General features: G+C 35.0%; 2 protein-coding genes across 2 annotated transcripts; one reads left to right on the top strand and one right to left on the bottom strand.

Annotated features, from left to right (window-relative positions):
- Nucleotides 1–10,139: 10,139 nt before the first annotated feature.
- LOC141646929 (indole-3-acetic acid-amido synthetase GH3.6-like) lies at nucleotides 10,140–15,169 on the top strand. The gene is made up of 3 exons (XM_074454934.1): nucleotides 10,140–10,606; nucleotides 12,554–13,485; nucleotides 14,114–15,169. The coding sequence occupies exons 1-3, from the start codon at nucleotides 10,287–10,289 to the stop codon at nucleotides 14,707–14,709; spliced, it is 1,848 nt and encodes a 615-aa protein (XP_074311035.1). The 5' UTR covers nucleotides 10,140–10,286; the 3' UTR covers nucleotides 14,710–15,169.
- A 4,239-nt stretch (nucleotides 15,170–19,408) lies between these two features.
- On the bottom strand, nucleotides 19,409–23,738 carry LOC141646931 (uncharacterized). The gene is made up of 4 exons (XM_074454936.1): nucleotides 23,267–23,738; nucleotides 21,521–21,668; nucleotides 20,025–20,118; nucleotides 19,409–19,951 (listed from the first exon to the last, which is right to left on the bottom strand). Exons 1-4 carry the CDS (start codon nucleotides 23,641–23,643, stop codon nucleotides 19,647–19,649), a joined length of 924 nt encoding a protein of 307 aa, XP_074311037.1. The 5' UTR covers nucleotides 23,644–23,738; the 3' UTR covers nucleotides 19,409–19,646.
- Nucleotides 23,739–24,494: the final 756 nt, after the last annotated feature.

The raw sequence follows: 24,494 nt of genomic DNA, 5'->3' as shown, positions 1-24,494 counted from the left end.
TCCTTGCGAGCGGAACCGACTGTTCCCAACTGAAATGGCGCTGTTTTGTGGCCTTTGTCCATTGTACCCACTTTGTGACACACCAGTATTCCCCGTTGGTGCCACAACTCTTGGTGCCTCTCGCTCCCCGTGAAAGTCGAGCAGGCGCTCCGCAGCCGATATGGCCGAAGACGAGTTTTGGGATTACGCCTCATGACCTCTGTTGTGCCCACCTCTTCAACCCATCAATGAATTCGAATGTCCTGTCCGTCTCGGACATTTCGGTAATCTCGAGCATGCACGCTGAGAATTCCCTCACATATTCCCGGATTGATTTGGTGTGCTTGATTTCCTTCAACTTCTTCCGAGCAACAAACTCCGTGTTCTCAGGGTAGAAGTGATCCTTCAAGATCTTCTTGAAGTCGGCCCACGATGTCACCGCAATCGTGCCCGCATCGATTTCCTTGTACCTAGCCCTCCACCACATCTTGGCATCGTCGACTAGATACATGCTTGCCGTGACAACTTCCGCGTCTTCGTCGAGCCCACTTACTCGGAAGTATTGCTCCATATCGAAGATAAAGTTATCGACCGCTTTCGAATCCCTCGCCCCATCGTAGGCACGAGGTGGAGGTGCCTTCACCTTATGGCTCCCCACAGATTTCCCGTCATTGGCCACCGCTTTCACGAGCGTGGCGCAAGTGTTCTCTAACATCTCGACCTTTCGATGCAGATGATTGATCTCTTCCTCCCGATCGTCGGGGATCGCACCACTGATCGCTTGGATACGGGTGTCCATCCCGTCCACCTTCGTCTCAAGGTCACAAACCGTCTTTTGCAACTCCTCGAGGCTTGCGGCCATCCGCATAACGATGTCCTCGAGTTTGGGAAGCTTGACGTCGATTGCGTCCTCTAAGGCATCCACTCGGTCCTCGATCTTTTCGCCCATTTTCTCGATCTCGATAAACAAATGCGGCTTGCAGACGCCCGTCCGAAGACCGGGCTCTGATACCAAATGTCACGGTCCGCTACTTTTGCCGGACCGTGGCGCGCACCCTTGCCCGTCTCAAGGCAAGATGCAAGCGGCAAGGATCTTCGTACTAGTGAGGGATCGCCCACTAGCACGATACTCGGGTCTCGGGATGTGAGTCGGGATCCTAGTGTCGATCCCACAAACACGGCTTGTTAGTAAAGTGAAGGCTAAGAGTCGTTCACAACAAAGCAACAACAAGCAATACGAAGGCACAAGGTAGGAAGTAGATTTTCATTCACTAGTACTCCCTAAAGAGGGAAATATGATAGTTACATCCTGGTAGCAGGAAACATTGATTTTACAAGTTTAGTTCAGAATAGCGATATACCTATTTATAGAAACCTATTCTACAACTACTAAGAAAATACTTACTACAAATGTACAAGGGAAATGAAATTACATAAGCATAAATAAATCTAAGGGTTCAAGTGTGCGGATCGTCACACTAGGCACGGTCTTCTCTCTCAAACTTCAGCCCATGGGCATGTTGTACTGTGTTGGGTCGTGTCAATCCTATGTCACGCTTAAATAGGACAGAGTCTTTTATGAGTGGGATTAAGACGCACTAGGAGGCACCAAACCAAAAAAAAAAAAAAACACACAAATTCTCATTTAAGACGGACAGTATTTGTCTTAAGGTTAAGACGGGTCAAATACATACCAAATTACATGACAAGTTGTCTAGGATATGTCAAAATATTTATCTTCATTACTCTCTATGTGATAGTATTAGATCCGTTTTTAAGATTTAGAACATATACTCCGTTTTAAGCCAGACAAAAAAAAAAGAGGGAGTATAGGCAAGAGCACACAAATCTAACTATCAAATGCTTAATCCTTCAATAATGGCACTCTTGATGGGGAGACGTTCAGACGGCCAGTGGTGGAGCTAGGGCGAGGGGGGGGGGGGGGGGTTAGCAGGGGCGGTCGTCCCCCCTGGCGGATGAAATTTTCGAAATTTTTAGTTAAATTTTTCGAAATTTTTTTGGGGTGCCTTATGAAATTAGTCGTTCGCCCCCTCTAAAATTTTTCGCCCCCCCTAAGTTCAAATCCTGGCTCCGCCAATCAGACCTAATTTCAGGGTCAAACACCTACAAATATGTAGAAATGGACCACAATACCATCAAAATTATAAAAATTGTGATTTAGCATGAATACAATATTCTCAGTCCATACTACTGTCTTTGTGTTATTTTATATATAGATGAATAAATAAAATAAAATAAAGGTGCATATGTACTCTAACAATTGAAGAATGATACACAATGATCTTGATTATATTTAAAGTTAATTTTAAATAGTTTAAATTGTATAAAATATATTTGATTTTTTCTCCTGTTATGACTATTTGACAGAGCGCATTTTAGCTAGCTTATTTAACTACGTGACTTATTTTAACCAATATTTTAGCTAACTTGTCATATTGTGGTTTAACTTTTACCGTTGATTAATTACCATGATAATAAGAACAACTAGTATTGGTGTCCGGCCCTATCAACGCTACCTCTATCTAGCATTAAAATTTATTTTTAATTAAATAAAATTACTTTAAAATTTCATAACTCATAAATTTTTATTATTATATTTTTCTATGACATATGTTAGCGATGAAATTAATTATGAGACAAATTCACTACTCCCGCTATTAATATTTTACTTAAATCGAGTGGTTAGCTAATTGTTCATATATATATTTTGTTTTGTTGTTAGTATTTGTTGCTTTTATCACATTCGTTATTACTATTGTTACTTTCACTACTTCCGCAGTATCGCATTAATATTAATAATTTAACTACTCTCGTTTTTACTTCTTTTACTTTCACTATATTTTTTGGAAATCTAGCTTGATTTATTTACTTTTTAATAGTTTCCAAAATATTACATACTTATATATATTTGTATATGTTAAATAATTATCATCTTTATACTAGCTAATACCATAAGTGGGGCATGTTTATTTGTTTATTTTAAGGAAATCAATGGTGTTCTCTAAATTTATATTTCAACCAAACTATATAATATTTACATTGAAATCCCTTAATCAGGTCTATCACACAACACTATCTATAAAAACTATATAGTATAATTAATTTGTATATATTTATTTAATTACATTAAAGTCTCTCGATTTCCGGATTATATATATATATATATATATATATATATATATATATATATATATATAATATTGATTGATGTACTTGTAAATTATTTTAGAGGTGATTTTACCAAACATTTTAGAGTTAATAAGTTATCTTATTAACTTTCATTTCCCATCTACATTTCCAACTATCTTTTTTTTCTTTTTACCAAACAAAACCAGTAGGTGGATTATACATCTGATGTATTACCACCAATTCTATAGTTTTTGAGTATTATTATAAAAATTTTGGAGTTTTGTTTTAAAAATTATGAGTTTTACTATAAAGTTTCTGAGTTTATTCACTTAAACATGAAGCTCTAAAAAATTACAATAAAATTCAAAAACATTACATATAAATTTATTAAAATTTGAGTTTTGATGGAAAAAAATTAAAATCTAATTTATAAATTTTAATAAGCTCAAAGAAAATATAAATATACTTAAAAACAAATATAGTTTGAGGTAAAAAGCTCAAAAAATATACATATATGCTCAAAAATAAAAAAAGTTGGAGGTAGTAATCCGATGTATGTTCCTTTTTCTCAAACAAAACCTATGATATTCTCTATGTTCTTATATGTCATTATCAATCAATACTACATATTAAATCAAGAAAACAAGGGACTTCAATGTAATTAAAGAAAGTTATACAAATTAATTATACTATATAGTTTTAAATCACTAGCACCATGTAATGGACCCGATTAAGGGATCTCAATGCAAATATTATATAGTTTGAGTTAAAGTTAAATTATATAGAAGCTTGGTAATTTTCCTAAACATTTGTAAGAGACTAAAACATGGTCAATTTCCTTAAAATAAAATAATTAATTAAGATGATCAATTTTCTTAAAATAAAATAAATAATTAAGATGTTCAATTTCAAGGAGACTGAAAGAAAAAAGATGCTTGGTAATTTTCCGAAATATTTATAGAAGATGATCAATTTCCTTAAAATAAAATAATTAATTAGTATATATGCACACTTATGGTATTAATTATCATCATCATAAAATTATATATTAAATTTAAAATCTATGCAATTTTATTAAACTTTATAGTTGATTAGATGTATAGAGATGTTAATTATTTAACATACAAAAATATAATATAAGTAGGTTATAAATATTTCAAGTTAGATTCTATAATATATAATATTGCATAATTCTTTCGATTTGATTTAATGTATATATGTAATATATTTATATAAATATATAATCCTCTTAAAATTGCATGCCTAAGTAGTAAAAATAATATTATAAGAATTGTAGTAACATTGGATATAGTTATATGATAGTAATAATCACTCATTTGAATAGTAAAAGTAACAATATTATTAGCGAGATTAGTGAAAGTGATAGAAACAACAACGGGAGTAATGAAATAATCAATATTAATGCGGCAATAGTGAAAGTAACAATAATTACGGCGGGAGCACTACTACAGATACAGGTTATAACAACGGTTAAAAACCGTTGTTATATAAAAAAGCGGACGTTGTTAAAGCGTCCGTTGTTAAAGGTTTTTAACAACGGTTGTTTTTTCTAAGTAACCCGTTGTGAAAACTATTAACAACGGTTTAAAGTAGAAAAAACCGTTGTGGAAAGTGTGAATAAATTTTGGTGGAAAAGTTATAACAACGGTTACAGTAGAAAAAACCGTTGTTATAACTAAAGACAACTAACGGTTTTTTTTTAAAAAACCGTTGTTGTTGATTTGTTTTTTTAAAAAAAAAAATTAAATTATATATTACTAGATGCATGCATTATTATTGCCAAATCTCTGCATATGAAAGGACAATATATGGAATGAGAAGGGTTTTAAGATTTGAAGCAGATATGATGGCACAACTTCCTAAACATATATTAATTAAAAAACAACTCAAACGACACATTACTAAGTATAAATTCATGCATTATCTCAATAACCATTCCATTATCTCACTATCTTCACGTCCTAAACTGCTCCAAACCCTAAATCTTTAAAACAAACTCCAAAGTTCCTTCAACAATGAATGATATCATCCGTAATACATGCATTATGACCGAGTACAACAAGAGTTTCATCCGCCGGTTGCTGGACATCGAGGGCAGGTTCAGGAGCTACCTTGAGGAAGCTAGGACCACACTCAAGGACGCCAAAAAAAAATGGCTTGACAGAGCAACAGATGTTGCAGCTATATGACGATATAGCAACTGCGGAACGAAACCTCCAAATAGCAAAGGAGGAGAGGATGGATATCATAGAAAAGAATAAGACTCTCTATGCATATCTAAGAATTGCATTTTTAGCAATGTAATTCGTTTTTTATGTATTTATATATTAGTTAATTAAGTTTATTATGCATTCCTCTCCATCACCTTCTTCTTTGTTTTATTTTATTTAATTTGTTTTACAAGCTAATAAACGCAGAAAAACAACAGTGACAAAGCTAATTAAGCGAATAATACTTAGATAAAGAACAATAATGATCGATAAAAACACATGCAAATGAAATAATTAGAGAAAGAAAATAATGATTGAGATGACAAAACCTAAAACCATGCATATAAAGCGATACCTGATAATTAGAGAAAGTAAGAGACGATGACAACAACAGTGACGGAGATGATAAAGCGACGATGAGAAAGAGAGAAAGAGACGATGAGAAAGTGTGTGTTTGTGTATGTTTGTGTTTGTGTTAGGTTTGTGTTTGTGGCTGTAGCTGATCTGTGTTTGTGTGGTTTATATTGTGGAAAGTATTGACAACGGTTTTTACACATAAACCCGTTGTCATTAGAGAATATATTAACAACGGGTCCTTAGAAAACCGTTGTTAAAAAGTATTAACAACGGGTTTATATATAACCGTTGTAATTACTTTCCACTAACTTTGCGCCAAATTATTAACTACGGTTATAATGTATTACAGAGTAAACTGTTGTTATTAGTTTTTATATTAACAACGGTTGTGCAAGTTTGACCCGTTGTTAAAACCTATAACAACGGTTATCAACACATAACCGTTGTAATTAAGTTCAGTAAAATTCGCGTCATCCATTCTACAACGTCTTATGGTGATTTTCGTGAATAAGCGTTGTTAAAGGGGCGTTGTAGTTGCCTGGATTTGTAGTAGTGGAGTAGTGAAATTATCAATATTAATGCGGCATTAGTGACAATAACAATTATTACGGCGGGAGTACTGATAGTAAAAATGATTACGGGCAAGTAGTGAAATGTTATTACTATTGTTTCATTAATAAAAGTGAAATAATAATAGCAGGAGTATTGAATTTGTCTCAAAATTTATTTTTATCGTAATTTTAGGATATGTCATAGAAAAATATATTAATGATAAATTTATGGGTTATGCAACTTTAAGTAATTTTATTTAATGAAAAAAAATTAATGATAAGTAGAGGTAGCCCGGGCGAAGTCGGGCACCAATACTAGTTGCTTTTAAAATAAGTTATTTACATATGTTTTTTCTCACCCTAATTCAGGTGAAGTTACAAAATTTACGAATGAAACTAAAGTACTTATGTTAAAACAAATTATTTATTTTCCTCTTTTAAAAGAGTATTACTATATCGTCCGACTAGACTTAGCCACAGGCCGGGCCGGACCTATAAACTCAAGCCTTGAACTGGCACGTCCCTTAGCATGGGCTGAGTCGGGCCAGGCTGACTTACGTTAGCCTTAACCCGACTGAGAAGCCTTTATTTTTATTTTTATTTTGTTTTAGTAGGCCTAGGCGAGTCGAGCCTCATATTGGAGACCTGGTTGAAGCCTGAAGATTTTACCACGGGATGCACTAGGATCTATGGCGGGTCGGGTGGGTCTTTGAATGTTCGTGCGGGCGCCAGACCAGGCTGATCCGTTTTGTTGGCCAACAATACATCCTGCTTTAGCCTTGTTCTTTTGGGTTGAAGCTAAGGAAGGTAAGTTGAATTGAATTGAGTTAAAGTGAGCTAAACTGAATTGAAATAAGCTGAATGAAGCTGATGTGAATCAAAATTTGTTGAGAAGAATAGAGCTGAACTAAGATGAGTTGAATGAGAGTTAAAAATAAGCCGAATAAAAGGGGGCTTTTATGAGGGAAATTAAGAATATTAAGGTGCACGAGAGGGGACAACCAAACCAAAAGAAAAGGACAAGTGCATACACATTCAACAAACCAAAACTTCATCTTTCAATAATGTGACTGTTGATAGGGAGAAGTTTACACATAAATTAAGGGTCATACACATAAATATATGTAGAAATGGACCACATAATCATCTTGTTACAAATTTACATGCTAATGCAAACTATAATTCTAGTATAATGTAATTGGCTACATTATCTAAGGGCTAGAGCCATTTAGCATTAGTGTAAACTCCACGAGTTGAGGAAAAAGTAGGATAATGGGAGACAAGATAGATAAAGGCTACGGATTTTGTTCATTATTTTAGTTAATAGTCCAATGCACTTCTTGTAACCTCATCTTAGTTTGTTAATTAATTATACTATAGTAAATGGGTTAGAACAATGAGCATTATTAGTGGTTAATTAATTATACTATATAGGAAATGGGTTAGAACAATGAGCACTATTTGGTTAATTAATTATAATTATACTATAGTGAATGGGAAATAACTCGGATATTTTATCAAATTTTTAGAATTAAGTAATTTTTCTAGTATAAATATAAGTGGAAACTGTTTCATATCTTACAGAAACGTCTTATATATCAAGTATATGACTAATTATGGACTTTATTCATTAGTTTAAACTTTTAATTGAAACTAGTCTTCTCATATTATATATAATCACACAAGAGCACTTATTTGAGCATGTCTTTGAATCAGTAAAACTCGTGCATTTTGCATATTACTACGGAGTATATTAGAGATGTAATGATCGTATATACCCGGTGTGACTTTAGCATCTATTGTGATGCTCTTCCACTTTTCTTAGTTATCAAATTTATGTTTTAAATATCAACCCTTTTTGTTTACCTAAACTTCAATGATTTTAAAACTTTCGAAATGAAAAAAATGTGTTATTTATTTTTCATAAACTATACCCATCTTCAAAAGTCTCTAATTTTCGAATTTATATATGTTAACTTTATAAAAAAAAAAAAAAAAACTATTATAAACACCGAAATTTTATATTTTGGTAGTTACTTATTAGATGGTATATTATTATTTAGAGATAATTATCATTAAAGATTGTGATACCTTAATATAGTTGTAGACACCGAAATTTTAAGTATGTGCCTTATGTATAAAACGAGCCAAATACTACTATTATAAGGGTAAATGAAACAAAAGCTTGTCTTTTTCTCGACATTTTATCTTTGTCTCATTCATTGTCTTTGTTTCATTTATTTGTTGACATATATTACTATTTAAGACTGATATATACGTCTTTTAAAAAATTGGGTGGATTCAGAATTCAGGCAAGTTCAACAAGAAATAAGAAGTGAGGATAGAATATGTCAATGGTCAAAGATTTGCCTTACTGTCTTTGTCTCCTACACAATGTACACATGCACTATGCGCATACTACACGCACAACATTCTTGCGTTCAACATTCCAATATTTATTGAGAGTAGAATTGCAATTAGGGAGAAGTAATAACAAATTCCGGTAAATATATGAATTAATTACAACTCCACAAATAAACTATAAAATCAATAATTCCTAGATCACGGATAATGTCTATAGTTCCACTTGTTTGTGGTCCTGTTCCACAAATATTTATTTCGTAATAAATTTATGAACGACTCTTTCGCTTTACCTAAGATATTTTAAAATGTAAAAAAAAAACATGACTATTAATGATTTAATCTTTATACTCCCTCACTTAAATGTCTTTTTGCTTGAAAATATATTATCGAATAATAGACAAGCCCCGCCACCTATATAGCTATATCATATTACCATGTACTAAAATTTTATATTATTTGTAAGACTTTGGATACTTTCAATATCTGAGCGTAAGCTGCCAAAAAAAAAAAAAAAAAAATATCTGAGCATAGAATCTAAAGATCATCATGTTCTGATACATTCTGAAAAGACCGTTTTAGTTGCAAATTTAAGTTTATGGTTGACTTCAAAAAATAGACATTAAGATAAAAAAAACTTAATATAAAACCAATGTCATAAGAGTAAATAACTTGATTCTCAAAGTTGATATCTAACAAACATCATCATATTGTCTAGCAAATTTAAGTACAATATATGGAGTGCTTTAGTACTTAACCTTTCTATGTTGGGTAATCATATTGCATAACATGTTAGACAAATGATAACTAATACACCATAAACTCTATTCTCTAAGAGTAATTGTAGGTTTGACCTTAATTAAAAGAGCATGGAACATACATGTGTTTGCCGGCCAAGTAAGCTAAGCCCCCTCATTATCACTTGTAAAAAGCTAGCTCTCATTCACAAACCACAAATATGAAAAAAAAAAAAAAAATAAAAAAAAAAAAAAAAGATTTCCTTAACTTAAAAATTAATTCTTAAATTATTATGCTAGTTTTTTTTTATGAAACGGATTTTCAGTTATTATCTGACTTCTTATGTGTTTTTATCAACCATTAATTCTATCGATAGAAAACCACTCGTACTAGTGACTATTTTATATCATTGGTGACTATTTTCCGACCTTTAATTTTTTATACACCTATAATTATGAAATAATTGCACACAAGCTTACTATAAACATGTTTTACAATAAATCTACTCAAATTATTGTACTTTAATTTCTCTTTTCATCATTTAGATTCATGGCATTTTCTTTTCAAGATATTCAAGTCACTATTTCTTCATTTTAGACAAAAAAATACTTCATATATCTGTTTCATTTATTTGTTTATAATTTTTAATTTTTATAAATAGTATTGAATGAAAGGCGTAATTAATTCAAGCAGGAATGCCACTAGCGCGGATATAGGGATACCACCTAAATTTTCTCTCATATATAAGCATTTCCTATGATATTTGTATCATATTCTATTTACATTTTTTACCTTTTTACCCTTTTCTTTCTTCCTATATAAACACACTTACTCCCTACCTTTTTCTTCATCAAAAACACCTCTCTTTATTTCTTTCTTTTACCTCTAATTTTTTCCCTCAATTTCCCAAGCAAAAAAAATGCCCGAGGCTCCGAAAAAAGCACCAAATGAACAAAACAATCTCTTTGAAAAGAACAAGAGGGCACTTGAGTTCATTGAAGAAGTAACACAAAATGTAGATGAAGTTCAAAATCGGATTCTTTCTGAAATCTTGACCCGTAATGCAAACGTCGAATATTTACAAAGGCATGGCCTTAATGGTGTCACTGACCGCGAAACCTTCAAGAAAACCATCCCTGTTAGTAAGTATGAAGACCTTGTACCCGACATTAATCGCATCGCGAATGGTGATCAATCTCGTATTCTTAGTTCTCATCCCATCTCTGAATTCCTTACAAGGTGAGTACTTCCTTTATAATAAGCTACATTTTCTTATAATATTTTTATGTGTATTTCGTAACTTTTTTTTTTTATTATTATTAAGATCATATTACTATACCCATATAATAAAGGGTTATGCTCTTTCATAGATATGATTTACTCAATTATAGACATAAATGACCATTATACCCTTGTAATTTCTACACTCTTATTTACCCTCTTATTTCAATCCAATAAAAATCTCTTAATTACTCTTTACAATCCCAACTTACATGATGTTCACATTCCCATAATGGCATAATCAGATTCAACACCAAGTGAATCCAAATCTCTTCTTTACACTAAAATTTGTCCCACATTTGTTCTAGCCCAGAAGATACTTTTGTAAATTTGTGTTTTATACTCCCTCCTATTCTAGATAAACCTCCCTATTCATGGAGGCACTAGAATTAAGGAGAGAGATTAAAATAAGGTAAAGTATTGTAGTGGGGTTTGATAATTGGAGAGAGGGAAGGTATTGTGGGGTATTATTGTGGGTGAAATGATTAAAATAATTATTATTGTGGGGTAAGTTGATTAAAATAAGTATTGTTGTGGGGTGAGGTGGGGTATTGTTGTGGGGTAAGTTGATTAAAATAAGTATTATTGTGGGGTGAGGTGGGGTATTGTTGTGGGATAAGGTGATTAAAATAAATATAAAAATTTATTAAATAAGAAAATAGGGAAGGTATTGTGAATAGATGAAAAAGGAAAGAGGGAAGTTTATGTAGAATAGGAGGGAGTACTTGTTTTCGTTTTGCAGTCAAATGAAAGGAGGAATTGGGTGATTCATTACAATACAACCAGTATACCGCCACCATTGTCCCCCTCCCCCGCCACCCTAGCCACCCCTTCCCCCATAAACCCTAATTTTAAAAATCTTAATTTTATCTAACCCTAATTTAATCACTGCATGATTATTTACATCTAATTTAATACACATAATGAATGATTAAAGTAATGGTGAAATAAGAATCATTATTTGATTATGAGAAGTGAGATTAATAATAGAGTAATTTGATGATAATTTGGTTAATTTTAAAAGATAAAAAAAGAGTGTTTTTTTGTTCATTAGAGTAAAAGGGTAAGATATGGAAACATTATGGCAAAAAGTCCACGGAAGAGTAAAACTCGTCCATGAATAAGCAACTACAATAATAAATACAGCCTTAAAGGATTGTAGTATATAGTTAAGGATTTAATAAATACACAAAAACTCTGAAGAGACGGTCTCTCAATAGCGTTATTGAGAGACCTCTCACATAATGAGGTGAGGGACCCGCTGAATTTCTTTTTTTCCTATTATGTCTCCCACTAAATTAGTGGGAGACGGTCTCTCATGAGACCTACTGTAATAAATATATATGATAAATTCACAATTATACTTGTGTAATCAATGTCTGATTAAGTTATTATTTTTTCTTTTAGATCGTTATATGTAGTTTTAAGGGCTGTATTTATCATTATCCTATAATTAAACGATGAATGTAAGAGATTTTATAAGAATTTGAGTTGGTCATACACTAAAACTGTCTTAATTACCAAAGACTTATTTGTAAGAAATATCCATCTAGGGTTAGGTTCTAACTCTTTTTCCACTATATACTACCTCCATTTTGATCAATACACAATAGTTCATGTTTGTTTTTATTTAATTTTGTTCTCCTAAAATAAAATGAACGTAAACTATTGACTATAACAGAGGAAACATTAAGCTGAATTGTTATGTCCTCATATATGTTTGTAAAATTTTTCCCTAGACAAAATGGCCTAGTGTTTGGTAAATTATGAGTAAAAGAATATAAAAATAATTAAAGTGGTAAAAGTCTATAATTTTACTATTTAATTAGATAAGGTAGCATATTATATAAAGTAATTTTCTATATTATAAATTTATAATGACCTTTTTATTTGATGTTGATGTAGTTCGGGTACATCCGGAGGAGAAAGGAAATTGATGCCGACAATTGAAGAGGATTTAGAAAGGAGGTCCTTGTTATATAGTTTACTTATGCCTGTTATGAGCCAATTCGTACCGGGTCTCGAAAAAGGCAAAGGCATGTACTTCTTATTTACAAAATCCGAGGCTAAGACACCAGGCGGGCTGGTAGCCCGCCCTGTCTTGACCAGTTACTACAAAAGCTCACATTTCAAGAATAGACCATATGACCCTTACACTAACTACACTAGTCCAAATGAGACCATCCTTTGTGTTGACTCTTACCAATCAATGTACTCTCAAATGTTATGTGGCCTATGCCAACACAAAGAAGTCCTCCGGGTCGGAGCGGTCTTCGCCTCGGGCTTCATCCGGGCGATTAAGTTTCTCGAGAAACACTGGCCCGACCTGGCTCACGACATCCGATCTGGCACCCTCAACGAGCAAATCACTGACCCCTCAGTCCGATCCTCTGTAATGCAGATCCTAAAACCCGACACAGAGTTAGCGGATTTTATCGAGGCCGAATGTGGGAAAAAGTCATGGAAAGGGATAATTACTAGGGTATGGCCTAACACAAAATATGTTGATGTTATAGTAACGGGTACTATGGCACAATATATACCAACCCTAGACTATTATAGCAATGGACTACCCTTAGTTTGTACTATGTATGCATCATCCGAGTGTTATTTTGGTGTTAATCTTAATCCATTATGCAAACCAAGTGAAGTTTCCTATACTATTATTCCGAGCATGGGTTACTTCGAGTTTTTACCGGTTCAACGTAACGTAAATGGTGTTACAAATTCAATCTCCATGCCTAAGGCTCTTACTGAGAAGGAACAAGAAGAGCTTGTTGATCTTGTTGATGTTAAGCTTGGCCAAGAATATGAACTAATAATCACCACCTATTCCGGTAATTTTTACTTTTTTAACGTTTTACTCTTTCTGTCTCATTCATTTGTTTACTTTAAATTAAAATACTTCTTGATCAAAAAAAAAAATCGTATGAAAGGTAAATAAATGTTGGAGACGGAGGAAGTATAGTCAATGTTAATTTGTTTACCTAGATATATAATTTTGTTTAAAATGGTTCTAATATTGCACATTTTAAATAATAAGTTTATTATCAAACCAAATCAAACCAAATAACATAATGTTAGTGAATGACTAGTAGTTAGTTGAGTTATTTTAATAATTTGTTCTTCAACGTGGTAGACTGTTTTACAAGAGACTTATGATACTTTTGCGTGATTAAGAAAGTGATTATAAATAACGAAGATGTGATTTTTAAGGAATAGAGAAAGTTGGTTAAATAGATGGAGGCCATTATTATTATTAAAAAGCTATCCATTCATTCTAAAGCAAAGCAAATTAAACCACTTTTAGCAAACTAAGTCAATGACCATCATAATTCATCATCTATTACTAAATTAAGTAAATTTATTGTGTTATTATAATCTACTCAAGATTAATGTACACGTATCGATTTTAGGATGCAACCTAGCTTATACAATTATACTTATCAATTGTTTATTTTACAGGATTGTACAGATACAGAGTTGGCGATATACTAAAAGTAGCTGGGTTTAAGAACAAGGCACCACAATTCAACTTCATATGTCGGAAAAACGTGGTTCTAAGCATAGACTCCGACAAGACGGACGAGGTGGAGCTCCAAAACGCGGTAAAAAATGCAATAACCCATTTACAACCGTTCGAAGCAACCCTCCTAGAGTACACAAGTTATGCTGAGACAACCAATATACCAGGACATTATGTACTCTTTTGGGAACTTAGCTTAAATGGTTCAACCTTCATACCACACTCAATCTTTGAGGATTGTTGTCTAGCCATTGAAGACTCCTTGAATAGTGTGTATCGACAAGGCCGGGTTTCCGACAAGTCGATTGGGCCATTGGAGATTAAGGTTGTGGAGAATGGGACATTTGATAAACTTATGGATTATGCAATTAGTTTAGGAGCATCTATTAATCAGTATAAGACTCCTAGGTGTGTCAAGTTTGCACCTATAATTGAGTTGATGAACTCTAGGGTTGTGTCTAGTTATTTTAGTCCTAAGTGTCCTAAGTGGGTCCCGGGTCATAAGCAATGGTGCAATGATAATGAAGAGAAATGAGAGAAAATTATTAAGGAATTAAGAGTATGATTAGAAATTGTTATGATTGTTCAAGCTAAGGTGGGATGGTAATGATTAATGAAGAAGGGTTAGTCGTTGGAGGACCTTAGTTATGTCGGGAGGGGAGCCGGTTCTCGCTGATTTTTCATATTTCTGTAAAAGTTTATTATCTGGCCCCCTTATCTCAATGACAGAGCTGGTAGATCGACTGTTTTCATCTTTTCGACCATATTTTCGTTTTTCACTTACCAAGTGATAATCGAAAAACGGTCCAAGTTAAATGGAGCCTCCTATGAGGTTTAGTTAATTTTCTTTTTCTTTTTTGTTTTTGACGTGTTTTAATGTACGTAGTTATTGTAAAACTTGTTCAGAAATGGCTAGGAAATGTTGAAACTAGTCTTCTTTTGTACAAAATTAGTTTTTTTTCCCTAATGAAAAATGTATTTCCGGTATTGTTTCAGATTTTTCATACATTCACATTATTGATTTTAGGGTAAATTGATAACTTATACCGATTATAACACAATTTTTCAAATTTTATACCTAAGATAATTTTCTTTCAAAACTTATACCAAAAATCCTATTTTTTCACAAACTCGATACCAAGTCTAAAAAAAGGTAATAATTGACGGTTTTACCCTTATTATTCAACCAATTACCACCCTTTTCCCACACCATTAATCCTTAATATCTCTCATCCACACATACACCCCCACCACCACCACCACCACCACCACGACCCACCTCCTCCCCTACCGAAACCACCGCCGCAATCCCCTGCCATAAACCCCTGCCGGCGAACCCTCCTAGTGTCTCCCAATTAAACACCTATAACTCAGGGAGACACTAGGAGGGTTCGCCGGCAGAGGAGTGGGCCGTGGGGTGGTCCGGTGGTCTGGCCATGTAGGGGAGGCAGCAGTGGAGGACAGCTGGTGGTTTGTTGGTGGAGGCCGATTGATAATTTGAGAGAATTTGTTAATAATGAAACAAAATGAAAAATTAGGGTGTAGAAATGGTAAGGGTATAATTGTCATTTATGTCTATGATTGAGTAAATCATGTCCATGATTGAGCATGACCCTAATTATAAATAGAAAGTAAAAGGTACTGAAATAACCAATATTTATATAGTAGTAAATATTAGACCTGGTAAATGGGTCATTCGGGTCGGGTCACATCGGATCGGGTCATTTTGGGGTCAATAACTTATTGGGTTAGTTTTGGGTCGGGTCATTTTTGGGTCGGATCATTTTAGGCCGGGTCAATCTGGGTCGTTTGGGTCATTTCGGATCATGATTTTGCCTTAATTAAGTCATTTTGGGTGTCAGGTCACTTTGGGTCGGGTCACTTTCGGGTGATACATTTCGGGTCATTTTCGGGTCTCGGATCAGCCTTATCGGGTCGGGTCAGCTTTGTCAGGTCTAACTAATAATATCTAAAGGGTTGAACTATATAAAACTGAAAAAAACTTAGAAACTATAACTAAAAGTTTCAATTTTTTCATTCAAGAACCGCACCTACTAACCTACTAATTAACCATTGATTTTTTATTTTCTCGCTAAAACGGTGGTTTGAGTTACCAATAGACATGGCAAACCGATCAATCCAAATAACCCGACCCGACACCAAAACTGCGGACCCGAGCATGACTCCTAATCAGAATTGACCCGAATCAATATGATCAAACACGAATGTTTATTGTTGCAAGCAGAACATTATGCATGAAGAACTTGGACACAAACTTGAAATGACCTGACTCAACGGATCTAACCTGAATTCTTATGACCCAAAAATAACCTGACCTAAACCTGGCCTGATTGACCCATTTGCCAATCTAGTTTTTTTTTGGTCTAAACCATCCGGTAATCCGAACCACATTGGGCCGACTAATCCGGATTTCGGGGCGTGTCCAAGGATTACGGTATTTAAACCCCTCCCAATCGCAGTTGTAGGGGATCGATCCGCAAACCTCCCTACCAAGTGCAGCCCCATGCTACCACTGTGCCAACCAACGATTGGTATTTGTCAGTCTAGTTGCCCTGAACAGAAAACTCTCATTTCATGGGACAAGGGCCACTTTTTCCTAAAACAGTTAAGCAAAGGTGTTCCTAAAAAGATCCTAAATTGTTTATCTTAGGCTAAACATTTCCAGTTTCCAAAAGACAATCAACTTTTATTTATGCATAATAAATTAAGCACTTCACTTTACTCGTACAATAATGCTGCTAACTGAATCTTTAACATCGGTTTTAAGCTCCTTTTTATGCAAATATTGCCTTAAAATCTGCTAAAAAGTAGTCATGCAACATGCGACTTTAGCTATTCATGACCACCAAAAGCTAGCTTTGCGTCTTTCATCTACGTCCCAAATACATACAAAAAGACCCGTGATTACTAGTTTATCTACAGGACACATAATAAAAAAAGCTTTATCGTCTTATCGACATGACCCGCTTCAAACCTAGTTAAGTCAGCTCATTACCAGTTGCCGAAAAAAGCATGTATTTAAGTTACCTGATAATAACGAAATGCAAGAAAACCTAAACCCAAACACAAATTCTTATTTCAGACGGACACTTTTCGTCTTATTTTTCAGACGGGCGTATGTGACCATTTTATAGTTAAATGTAATCACAATGGTATAGGCAGTGTTATAGCTTATGGTAACTGGTTTTCAATAGTGGTCACATTTAACTATAAAATGGTTACAAAATACCGTCTTATGATTTCAGACCAAAAAAGCCCGTTTGAAGCAAGACGCATTACCAAACACAAATTAGAACAACACGATTTTAACCCAGCTGAATTATTAGTTTGATTGTTCAGCTTAAACATTTTAAGGCCAAAAGAACAGGCCCCGATTAAATTTTAGATAGAACTCTGCTAAACTCTAACTCGTTTACACCTTATCAGTCATCGCCAACGTACAAATCAATAATTTGAACTGTACGAAATTGGCATAAACATCATAAGTGCACACATTCATGTTTGAGACGGGTTTATTCAAACAGGATAAATGGGACAAAAGCAGAATGCCTAGGAACTAAAACAAAAAGTTTTTTACATCTATCCAAGTAGAATGCTTCGACATGTTTTAATCTTAAAATGAATATGCTCGTCTTAGGAGAGAACCGCTTTTACAACAAAGTTGCTCCAAGAACAAATTCAAGTGTGTGTGAACAAATACTGTCTGAATGGATGTAATTATCCTGCAGTAACTCAACAGTAGAAATAACTGATCACTGTGCCCACCTTCCCGGAAGATGGGACCAGGTACCAGAATCCGAGGAAACCGGTCAAAATAAGAGATGATCACACCATAAAATGTTTCCACCAAATAACACAGTACTTTATGTCTTCAAGCTTTAAGTGGAGTAACATTTACCAGACAAACTGCTGAGCAGGTAATAGTGTTTCAGAGTTTAGTAAAGCTCTGAAAATTTGTTGCTCCATTATTAGCAGTTACTCAAATTCAGCTTTTTTCCCAATATTTTGACATCTGGTAATCTTGATAAGGTTACTGTTTATGGGTTTGGAGTTGTGTTGCTCTGGTGCATCAATTCATCAGCAAGATACCAGAATATTCTTGGCCCGATCGAAGTGATCGATGTTGAGAGATGAATCATGACTGAGATATTCTGAGGTGTTGGGTAGAGGAGGGGTGTTTAAAATAAACCGAACTGCAATAAATGAACCGAAAAACCGTGCATTTTTTAGGTTCGGTTAATCGAACCGTTTAGACAAGGCGGTTCGGTGAACCGAACCGTTAAATATGTCACGGAAACGGTTCGGTTTAGGTTTACTAGTTTAGAAAACCGGTTAACCGAATCGAACTGTTTGACTAAAAATTAAGCAAAAAATGAAAATACTATATAGAAAATTTGTTGTCTTGGTTTCATTTTCTTAGTGCATTCAAACTCATAAATTGATTAATAGTAAAGGTATATCTACCTAATTTTATGACTAGGTATAATATATATTGAAAATTTAATTAAATCACTTGAAAAAGTAAACGGAAATTGAAAAAAAAAAGTATACATAGAACGATTATCGGTTAAACCATTAACCGGACCGCTAATAACCGTTCAAAGCGGTTAACCGAACCGCTTATAACCACTAGAAACGGTGAGGTTTAGGCTCGAAGTTTGACTGAACCGAACCGCGCCCGAACCGAATTAAACTAGCGGTCGGTGAACCGAACCGCGAATAAACACCCCTAGTGGGGGGACGGGGAGTACGATCAACCTTATTCAAATGATGAGACTCTGGTCGACTCAATACGTGTTCACAAAATGACAAAAACCCAAATTGACTGAACTCGATTGAACAGAACTTTCTTGGTGCGCGCTTAACCATACCCTTAAATGGTTCGATAGTAACACGTTTAAACATTCTCAAACTCAACATGACCACAACCCAAATGTAGACATACACTGAAACAGCCTAAATCTGAACTAATCAGACCCATACTTAATCCGACCCAAAAGACAATATTAATGGTAACGACTCACGACTCACAAGTCATGACAGCTGGCTACAGTAAAATAGAAGGACGGGTTAGTTGTGGTTAACTTTGCCGGTAGTGTAGTTGAAGTTTAGTGACAAACTGGCAAACTTACTACTCCGTATCATTTCGTCTGTCCAATCCTTCATTCAATCTCAGCTTTAACGAAAGAAATCGATCGAACATAACAATATCATTGACGAGGTTAAGAGGCTATGGCATTTTAAACATTTATTCATCCCAAAAGTTTCACCAGTCTTCTTTCAAAATGACAAAGGTCTCACACTCTATATACAAAACCTTCAGTCATTCACTACACAAGAAAAACTTGGAACACGTCGAAAGATCTAAAATAACCACACTAAAGTGCTTGACACCCTATCTAAAGGTTTTCGAGTTTGAAGAGTCGACAAATTAAACAACTAGCATGGCATTTAGTTACGCTTCATTAGCACAATCATGATCACCATCATTGCCAAGGCCATGAACGTACCTCCCGCGAAAAAGGTTTTAGAGGAATCATGACAAGTTTCGTCTTTTTTCTCGACATCTGGGACGTTAAACAAGCTCTCAACAAAGCTCGACAGTCGACTAACCATATCCACTACAGTTACCTTCACATCTTGTAGTAAACCCATGAAACCATCCGATTTTCCTTGTTCTTCGGCAGCATCAATGTTTATAGAGCTCTTAGATGACGTGGCATCTACGGGAGTCTTGAAGGGTTCTTGAGTCCCATCTGTCACAATGAGCTTTGAATTAGGCTTGGAGCAAAGATGAGGAGAAAATGTGAATAAACCAAAGGTTCTTACACTTTTTCTCTGACTCCAAAAACTCCATTAAAGTTGGGTTTTGCAATACAGCAGTCCACACATTAGGATCACTTGCAATTGAAGCAACCACGGTCTGGAAGGGAGAAAGAAAAAGAAAAACAGCGGGTGATATTTTCACTTTGATGACAAAAAGTGTTGACATAAGTAAAAAATTATCACACAGACAAATAATTTACGCATATGAACTAGTGATTGTTTGCAAATTTATGGGAAAAGTCGTCTGAATAAGTACTATAATGTTTATATCAGCACTTTAACAAGTGAAAAACATCATTAATTAGAATAAAACTTGGCTGTTTCATATCGGAGGTTACCAAATTGAAAAACAGAAAAAATAACACTTCAGATCACCGAAATGAGAAATAGCCCAACCTCATGGCAACAAAGTAAAATAGTCAAACCTCGGGTCACGAAAGCGTGGCCTAAACATTAGGACACCAACGTGAAAAATTATTTTCCTATTATTTTAAGGAGAGAACATCTAAAATGCTGTCCTACACAAGATACATCCTTAGGCCTGAGTGGGGGCATCTGTCTGTCTAGTTGATCAAACCTCACGGCAACAGAAGAGAAAGGCAACTATTGAGCCAATGATACACCCCCTTTGGTCTTCGACTCTTTCCTACTTGAAAACCAAAATCACGCTCAGAGAAATGAGTGCAAGGGCCAGTAGCAGTCAATCCCTAAGAAACTGAAAATTGCAGAGCTCAATCTTGTTTTAATACAGCATAGCCTTACTAATTATATTTGGCAAAATTAAACCGATGTGATTGATGGAGCCCAAACCCAAATAGGACAAACCCAACATAACCCTGGATCCAGATTGACTAAAAAATGACCAACGCAAAGCTTTACAGGCACGACTGAACGAACAAAAAATAACTCGGTTGGCACGACTGAAAACTGAAATGAACAAAAAACAACTCGGTTGGCACAATTGAAACGACTAAAAAATAACTCGGTTGGCACAAGTTGTAAGTTGTAACAACTCAACTGAAAATAACCTGAACCTCCAAACCCGACTCCGTTTACCCTAAATTAAAAATAAAAATAGAAGGTTCCATTAGTCCATTACACAAGCAAGAAGTCCGACTGACTGAGCCACAGTTCAACAGTATCATGGGTCCCCGGCTATTCAGCACGTATTTTTTAAAGAATCATTCTAGAGCAGGGCATGGCAGTTCCTAGTACATACCATCACAGCTGATGGAGGAAGTAAGTAATAAACACTACTCTAGCCCAATTTACAGTTATAAAAGAGCTTTACAGTTCAACCACAACATTAGAAAACGATTTAAGTATGAGCATCAAGTAACTGGACTAGGATTCAGGAGACTGAAGATACAAAAACAGATAGTATATAAATAGATTAACAATAAAACCATGCATAACAGTTGCAACAACATATAGCCAACACTAAAGTTCATATCAACCATTCAAAGACGTGACATATTATAAGATACAGGAGCGTATACCTGAGCAGCAGGGTTTTCTTTGAGTAACATAAAAGCTTGGAGTGCTCCTTTTGAAGCAGAAGACTCGTGGGTGATGCAAGCTTTGGTTTCAGGAACTGAAGAAAGTGATCCCACACTTCCAGAAGATTTTGGTGAAGAGAGGTACACCCTGCGCATATCAAATCACCATTTGGTGAATATCTAGTTAATACACACAAAGTAACGTGTATATCTAAAGTTGACGACACCTCAGTTCAATTACAGAAACAAAATCTACCAACATTCAGAAGATTTATGAACGTATCAATTTTAAATAAACATAGCTCTCAAATTTCCCAAGATCAGCAGCCAACTGAAACTCTATTGGCACGGCACTACCTTCCTGAATGGAATCATGGTCGAGTATTTTGAAACTTCTCTGTAGCTACCTAACGTGTGTCTAATGCCCAAACAATCCAACTCAACATGATACTCCATCACTACATTTTAGTACAAAAGCATGAAGCTTTTTTCACAAAATAGCCATGTCCAACATCGACATTGTCGCGTAAGACACTTGTAGCTGAGCCAAAATGGTGCGCAAACAACCACATAAGGCCGTGGTTATAGCTTTCAGATACTACTCAGAAATTAGAGTGTTAAGACACATCGCCTTCAATAGCTACCATCACAACAACAAATTAGTCCCAAAATAAATTTGGATTGGCTAGCTCATATAGTAGATTGATTGAATCAAGTTTTAGTATATATTCACGGAATCCAGAAAGCCTTTCACCTGATGATTCGATTAACGATTAAATTTAAAAGAATAACAATGTGACAAATTCAGTTAGCTTAAAAGTGAATACCATAAGTCCAACACTTAAGCATGAAGTTCAACTAATCCGATCGAAGCATAAAGTTCAAAACTTCAGACCACAAAAACCAAATTTGCCAACAACAACATCAGAAGCCTGATCCCAAAACGATTTCTGATCAGCTTACATGAATCATCCCTTGTTACTGTCACTAACCTGTTGCACACCTAAAAATATATCTAAACAAGGAAGAAAAAGGGAATGGAAAAACGAAAAAAGCTTTTCTTCTAATAGGTATAAAACCAAATTTCAAACGTAGTGAATTACTACTCCCCCCTTTTCACTATCATCTACCAAATTTCAAACATGATCGCTCGATTAGAAAACAAATTTCAAATCTTTCTGATAAAAAAAACCCCGAGCACAAAACTACCAAACTAACAACAATCTCCACAGAATCTTACTACTCCATTCTTTCGGTCTACTTCACTACATAACATGATCTCTTGATTAGTACTCCCTCCTTTTCACTATCATCTACTTTAACTTCCTAATTGACATTTTTGCAATCCTTAAGACGACTTTTTGACCTTATATCTGTTCTCTCGGACTTAATTTTAATTCACTCTCGTTCAATTCAGGTCAAATCATACAAGTTCAATTCAATTCATTTCTACGTTTCACTTCACTTCCGTTCATGTCCTATAAATAAGCCGAGAGAGTTCAAGTTCAAAAGAACGGGGCCTTATCTAATCATCATCCTTACAACCACAAAACCACAATCAAAACCACAAAACCTAATTCAAATAATTCACAATCAAATCAAACAAATTAACAAAAGAACACAAATATAAAAGAAAAAATCAAAGAATTACATTTCAACAGCATTTTAAGTGAATTAAATAACACAAATAAACGAGCCGACAAAAAAATGAAATAGGTAAACAAATGACGGAGATGGAGGGATTACATTTCAAGAGCATCTTTAAGTTCCAAAGTAGCTTCCTTAGTCTCCTCAAAAGTAGGAACAGGACCAAACACAACCCGATCATATCCATATTTATCCGAAACTAACAGCAATTCTTCGTCTTCGTGTTTCGGCTTTTCATATTGTTGTTGTTCGTTTTCGAAACACGAAGCGATCTCCCAATCGTCGAGTTCCCAAGCCGGCCGGTGCGTCGATTGCTCGAATTTCACTCCGCTGTCGCACACGGTGGCGGAAATTGGTCGCGCCGCCGTGTTGGACGGTGGATTGGTGATGGAAGCGGTGGCGGAGCGGAAGGGAGTGGTAAAGGTTGAGATTCCGGCGAGTTTAGTGGCTGCTCTCATTGCTCCTCCGCCTCCCATTATTATAAAACCGTCTTACACAAGTATTTGAAGAATGATGATGTGGGGGAGGATAGGATAATGTTCTATTTTTGGAGTGATTTATGGAAAATATTTTATTTTAAGTTTGTTTGAGGATTTTACGGAAAATTTTATAAGTTTCTTCGAGGATGGGAAAAGTATGTCGTCAATTCTCAATGGGCCACTTGAAGTCAAAAAAAAAAAAAAAGACGGTTTTATGCTAATATAGTGTAAAATCGAACTTATAATGACAAATACGTCTAGATTAGTAAATATTTAAGGGGTGTTAACGAGCCGAGTCGAACCGAACATAAGCTTAGCCTTGCTCGACTTGTGCTCATAGAGTAAAACTCGAGATCGGCAGCTGAACACGAGCTTAACCTTGCTCGACTAGTGCTCATAGAGTAAAACTCGAACTCGGAGCCGATCTCGAGCTAACCCGAACTTGAAAAAATTGCGCTCGTTATCAAGCTTGCAACCTCGAGCCAAACTCAAGCTCAACTCGAGCCTATATATAAATGTTGAATTTTCAGTCCGAAAATTATATGTGTGATGCAAATATATAATCATGCCAAAATATTTTTATAAAATATAAGTGATATATATCTAATTACACAAGTTCGAGCCGTTTACGAGCTTTTCGAGCGTAGCCAACATTAGTTCGACTTGACTTGTTAAGCTCTCGAGCCGGACCCAAGCCCAGCCAAGCTTTGACCGAGTCGATCTCGAGTTGCTCGCGAGTTATCTCGTCTCATTAACAGCCTATACTAATTTGTTTATCTGTTTAAAATTTAAATGGGATACTCCGTAGGTTTTAATTTCAAGACGAATGTGCCCGTTTCAAGAGAGAC

This window comes from Silene latifolia, chromosome 3 (assembly GCF_048544455.1).
Source record: "Silene latifolia isolate original U9 population chromosome 3, ASM4854445v1, whole genome shotgun sequence".
NCBI lineage: Eukaryota > Viridiplantae > Streptophyta > Magnoliopsida > Caryophyllales > Caryophyllaceae > Silene > Silene latifolia.
The sequence above is the reverse complement of the archived record's forward strand: the minus strand, read 5'-3'. Positions and strand labels throughout refer to the sequence as shown.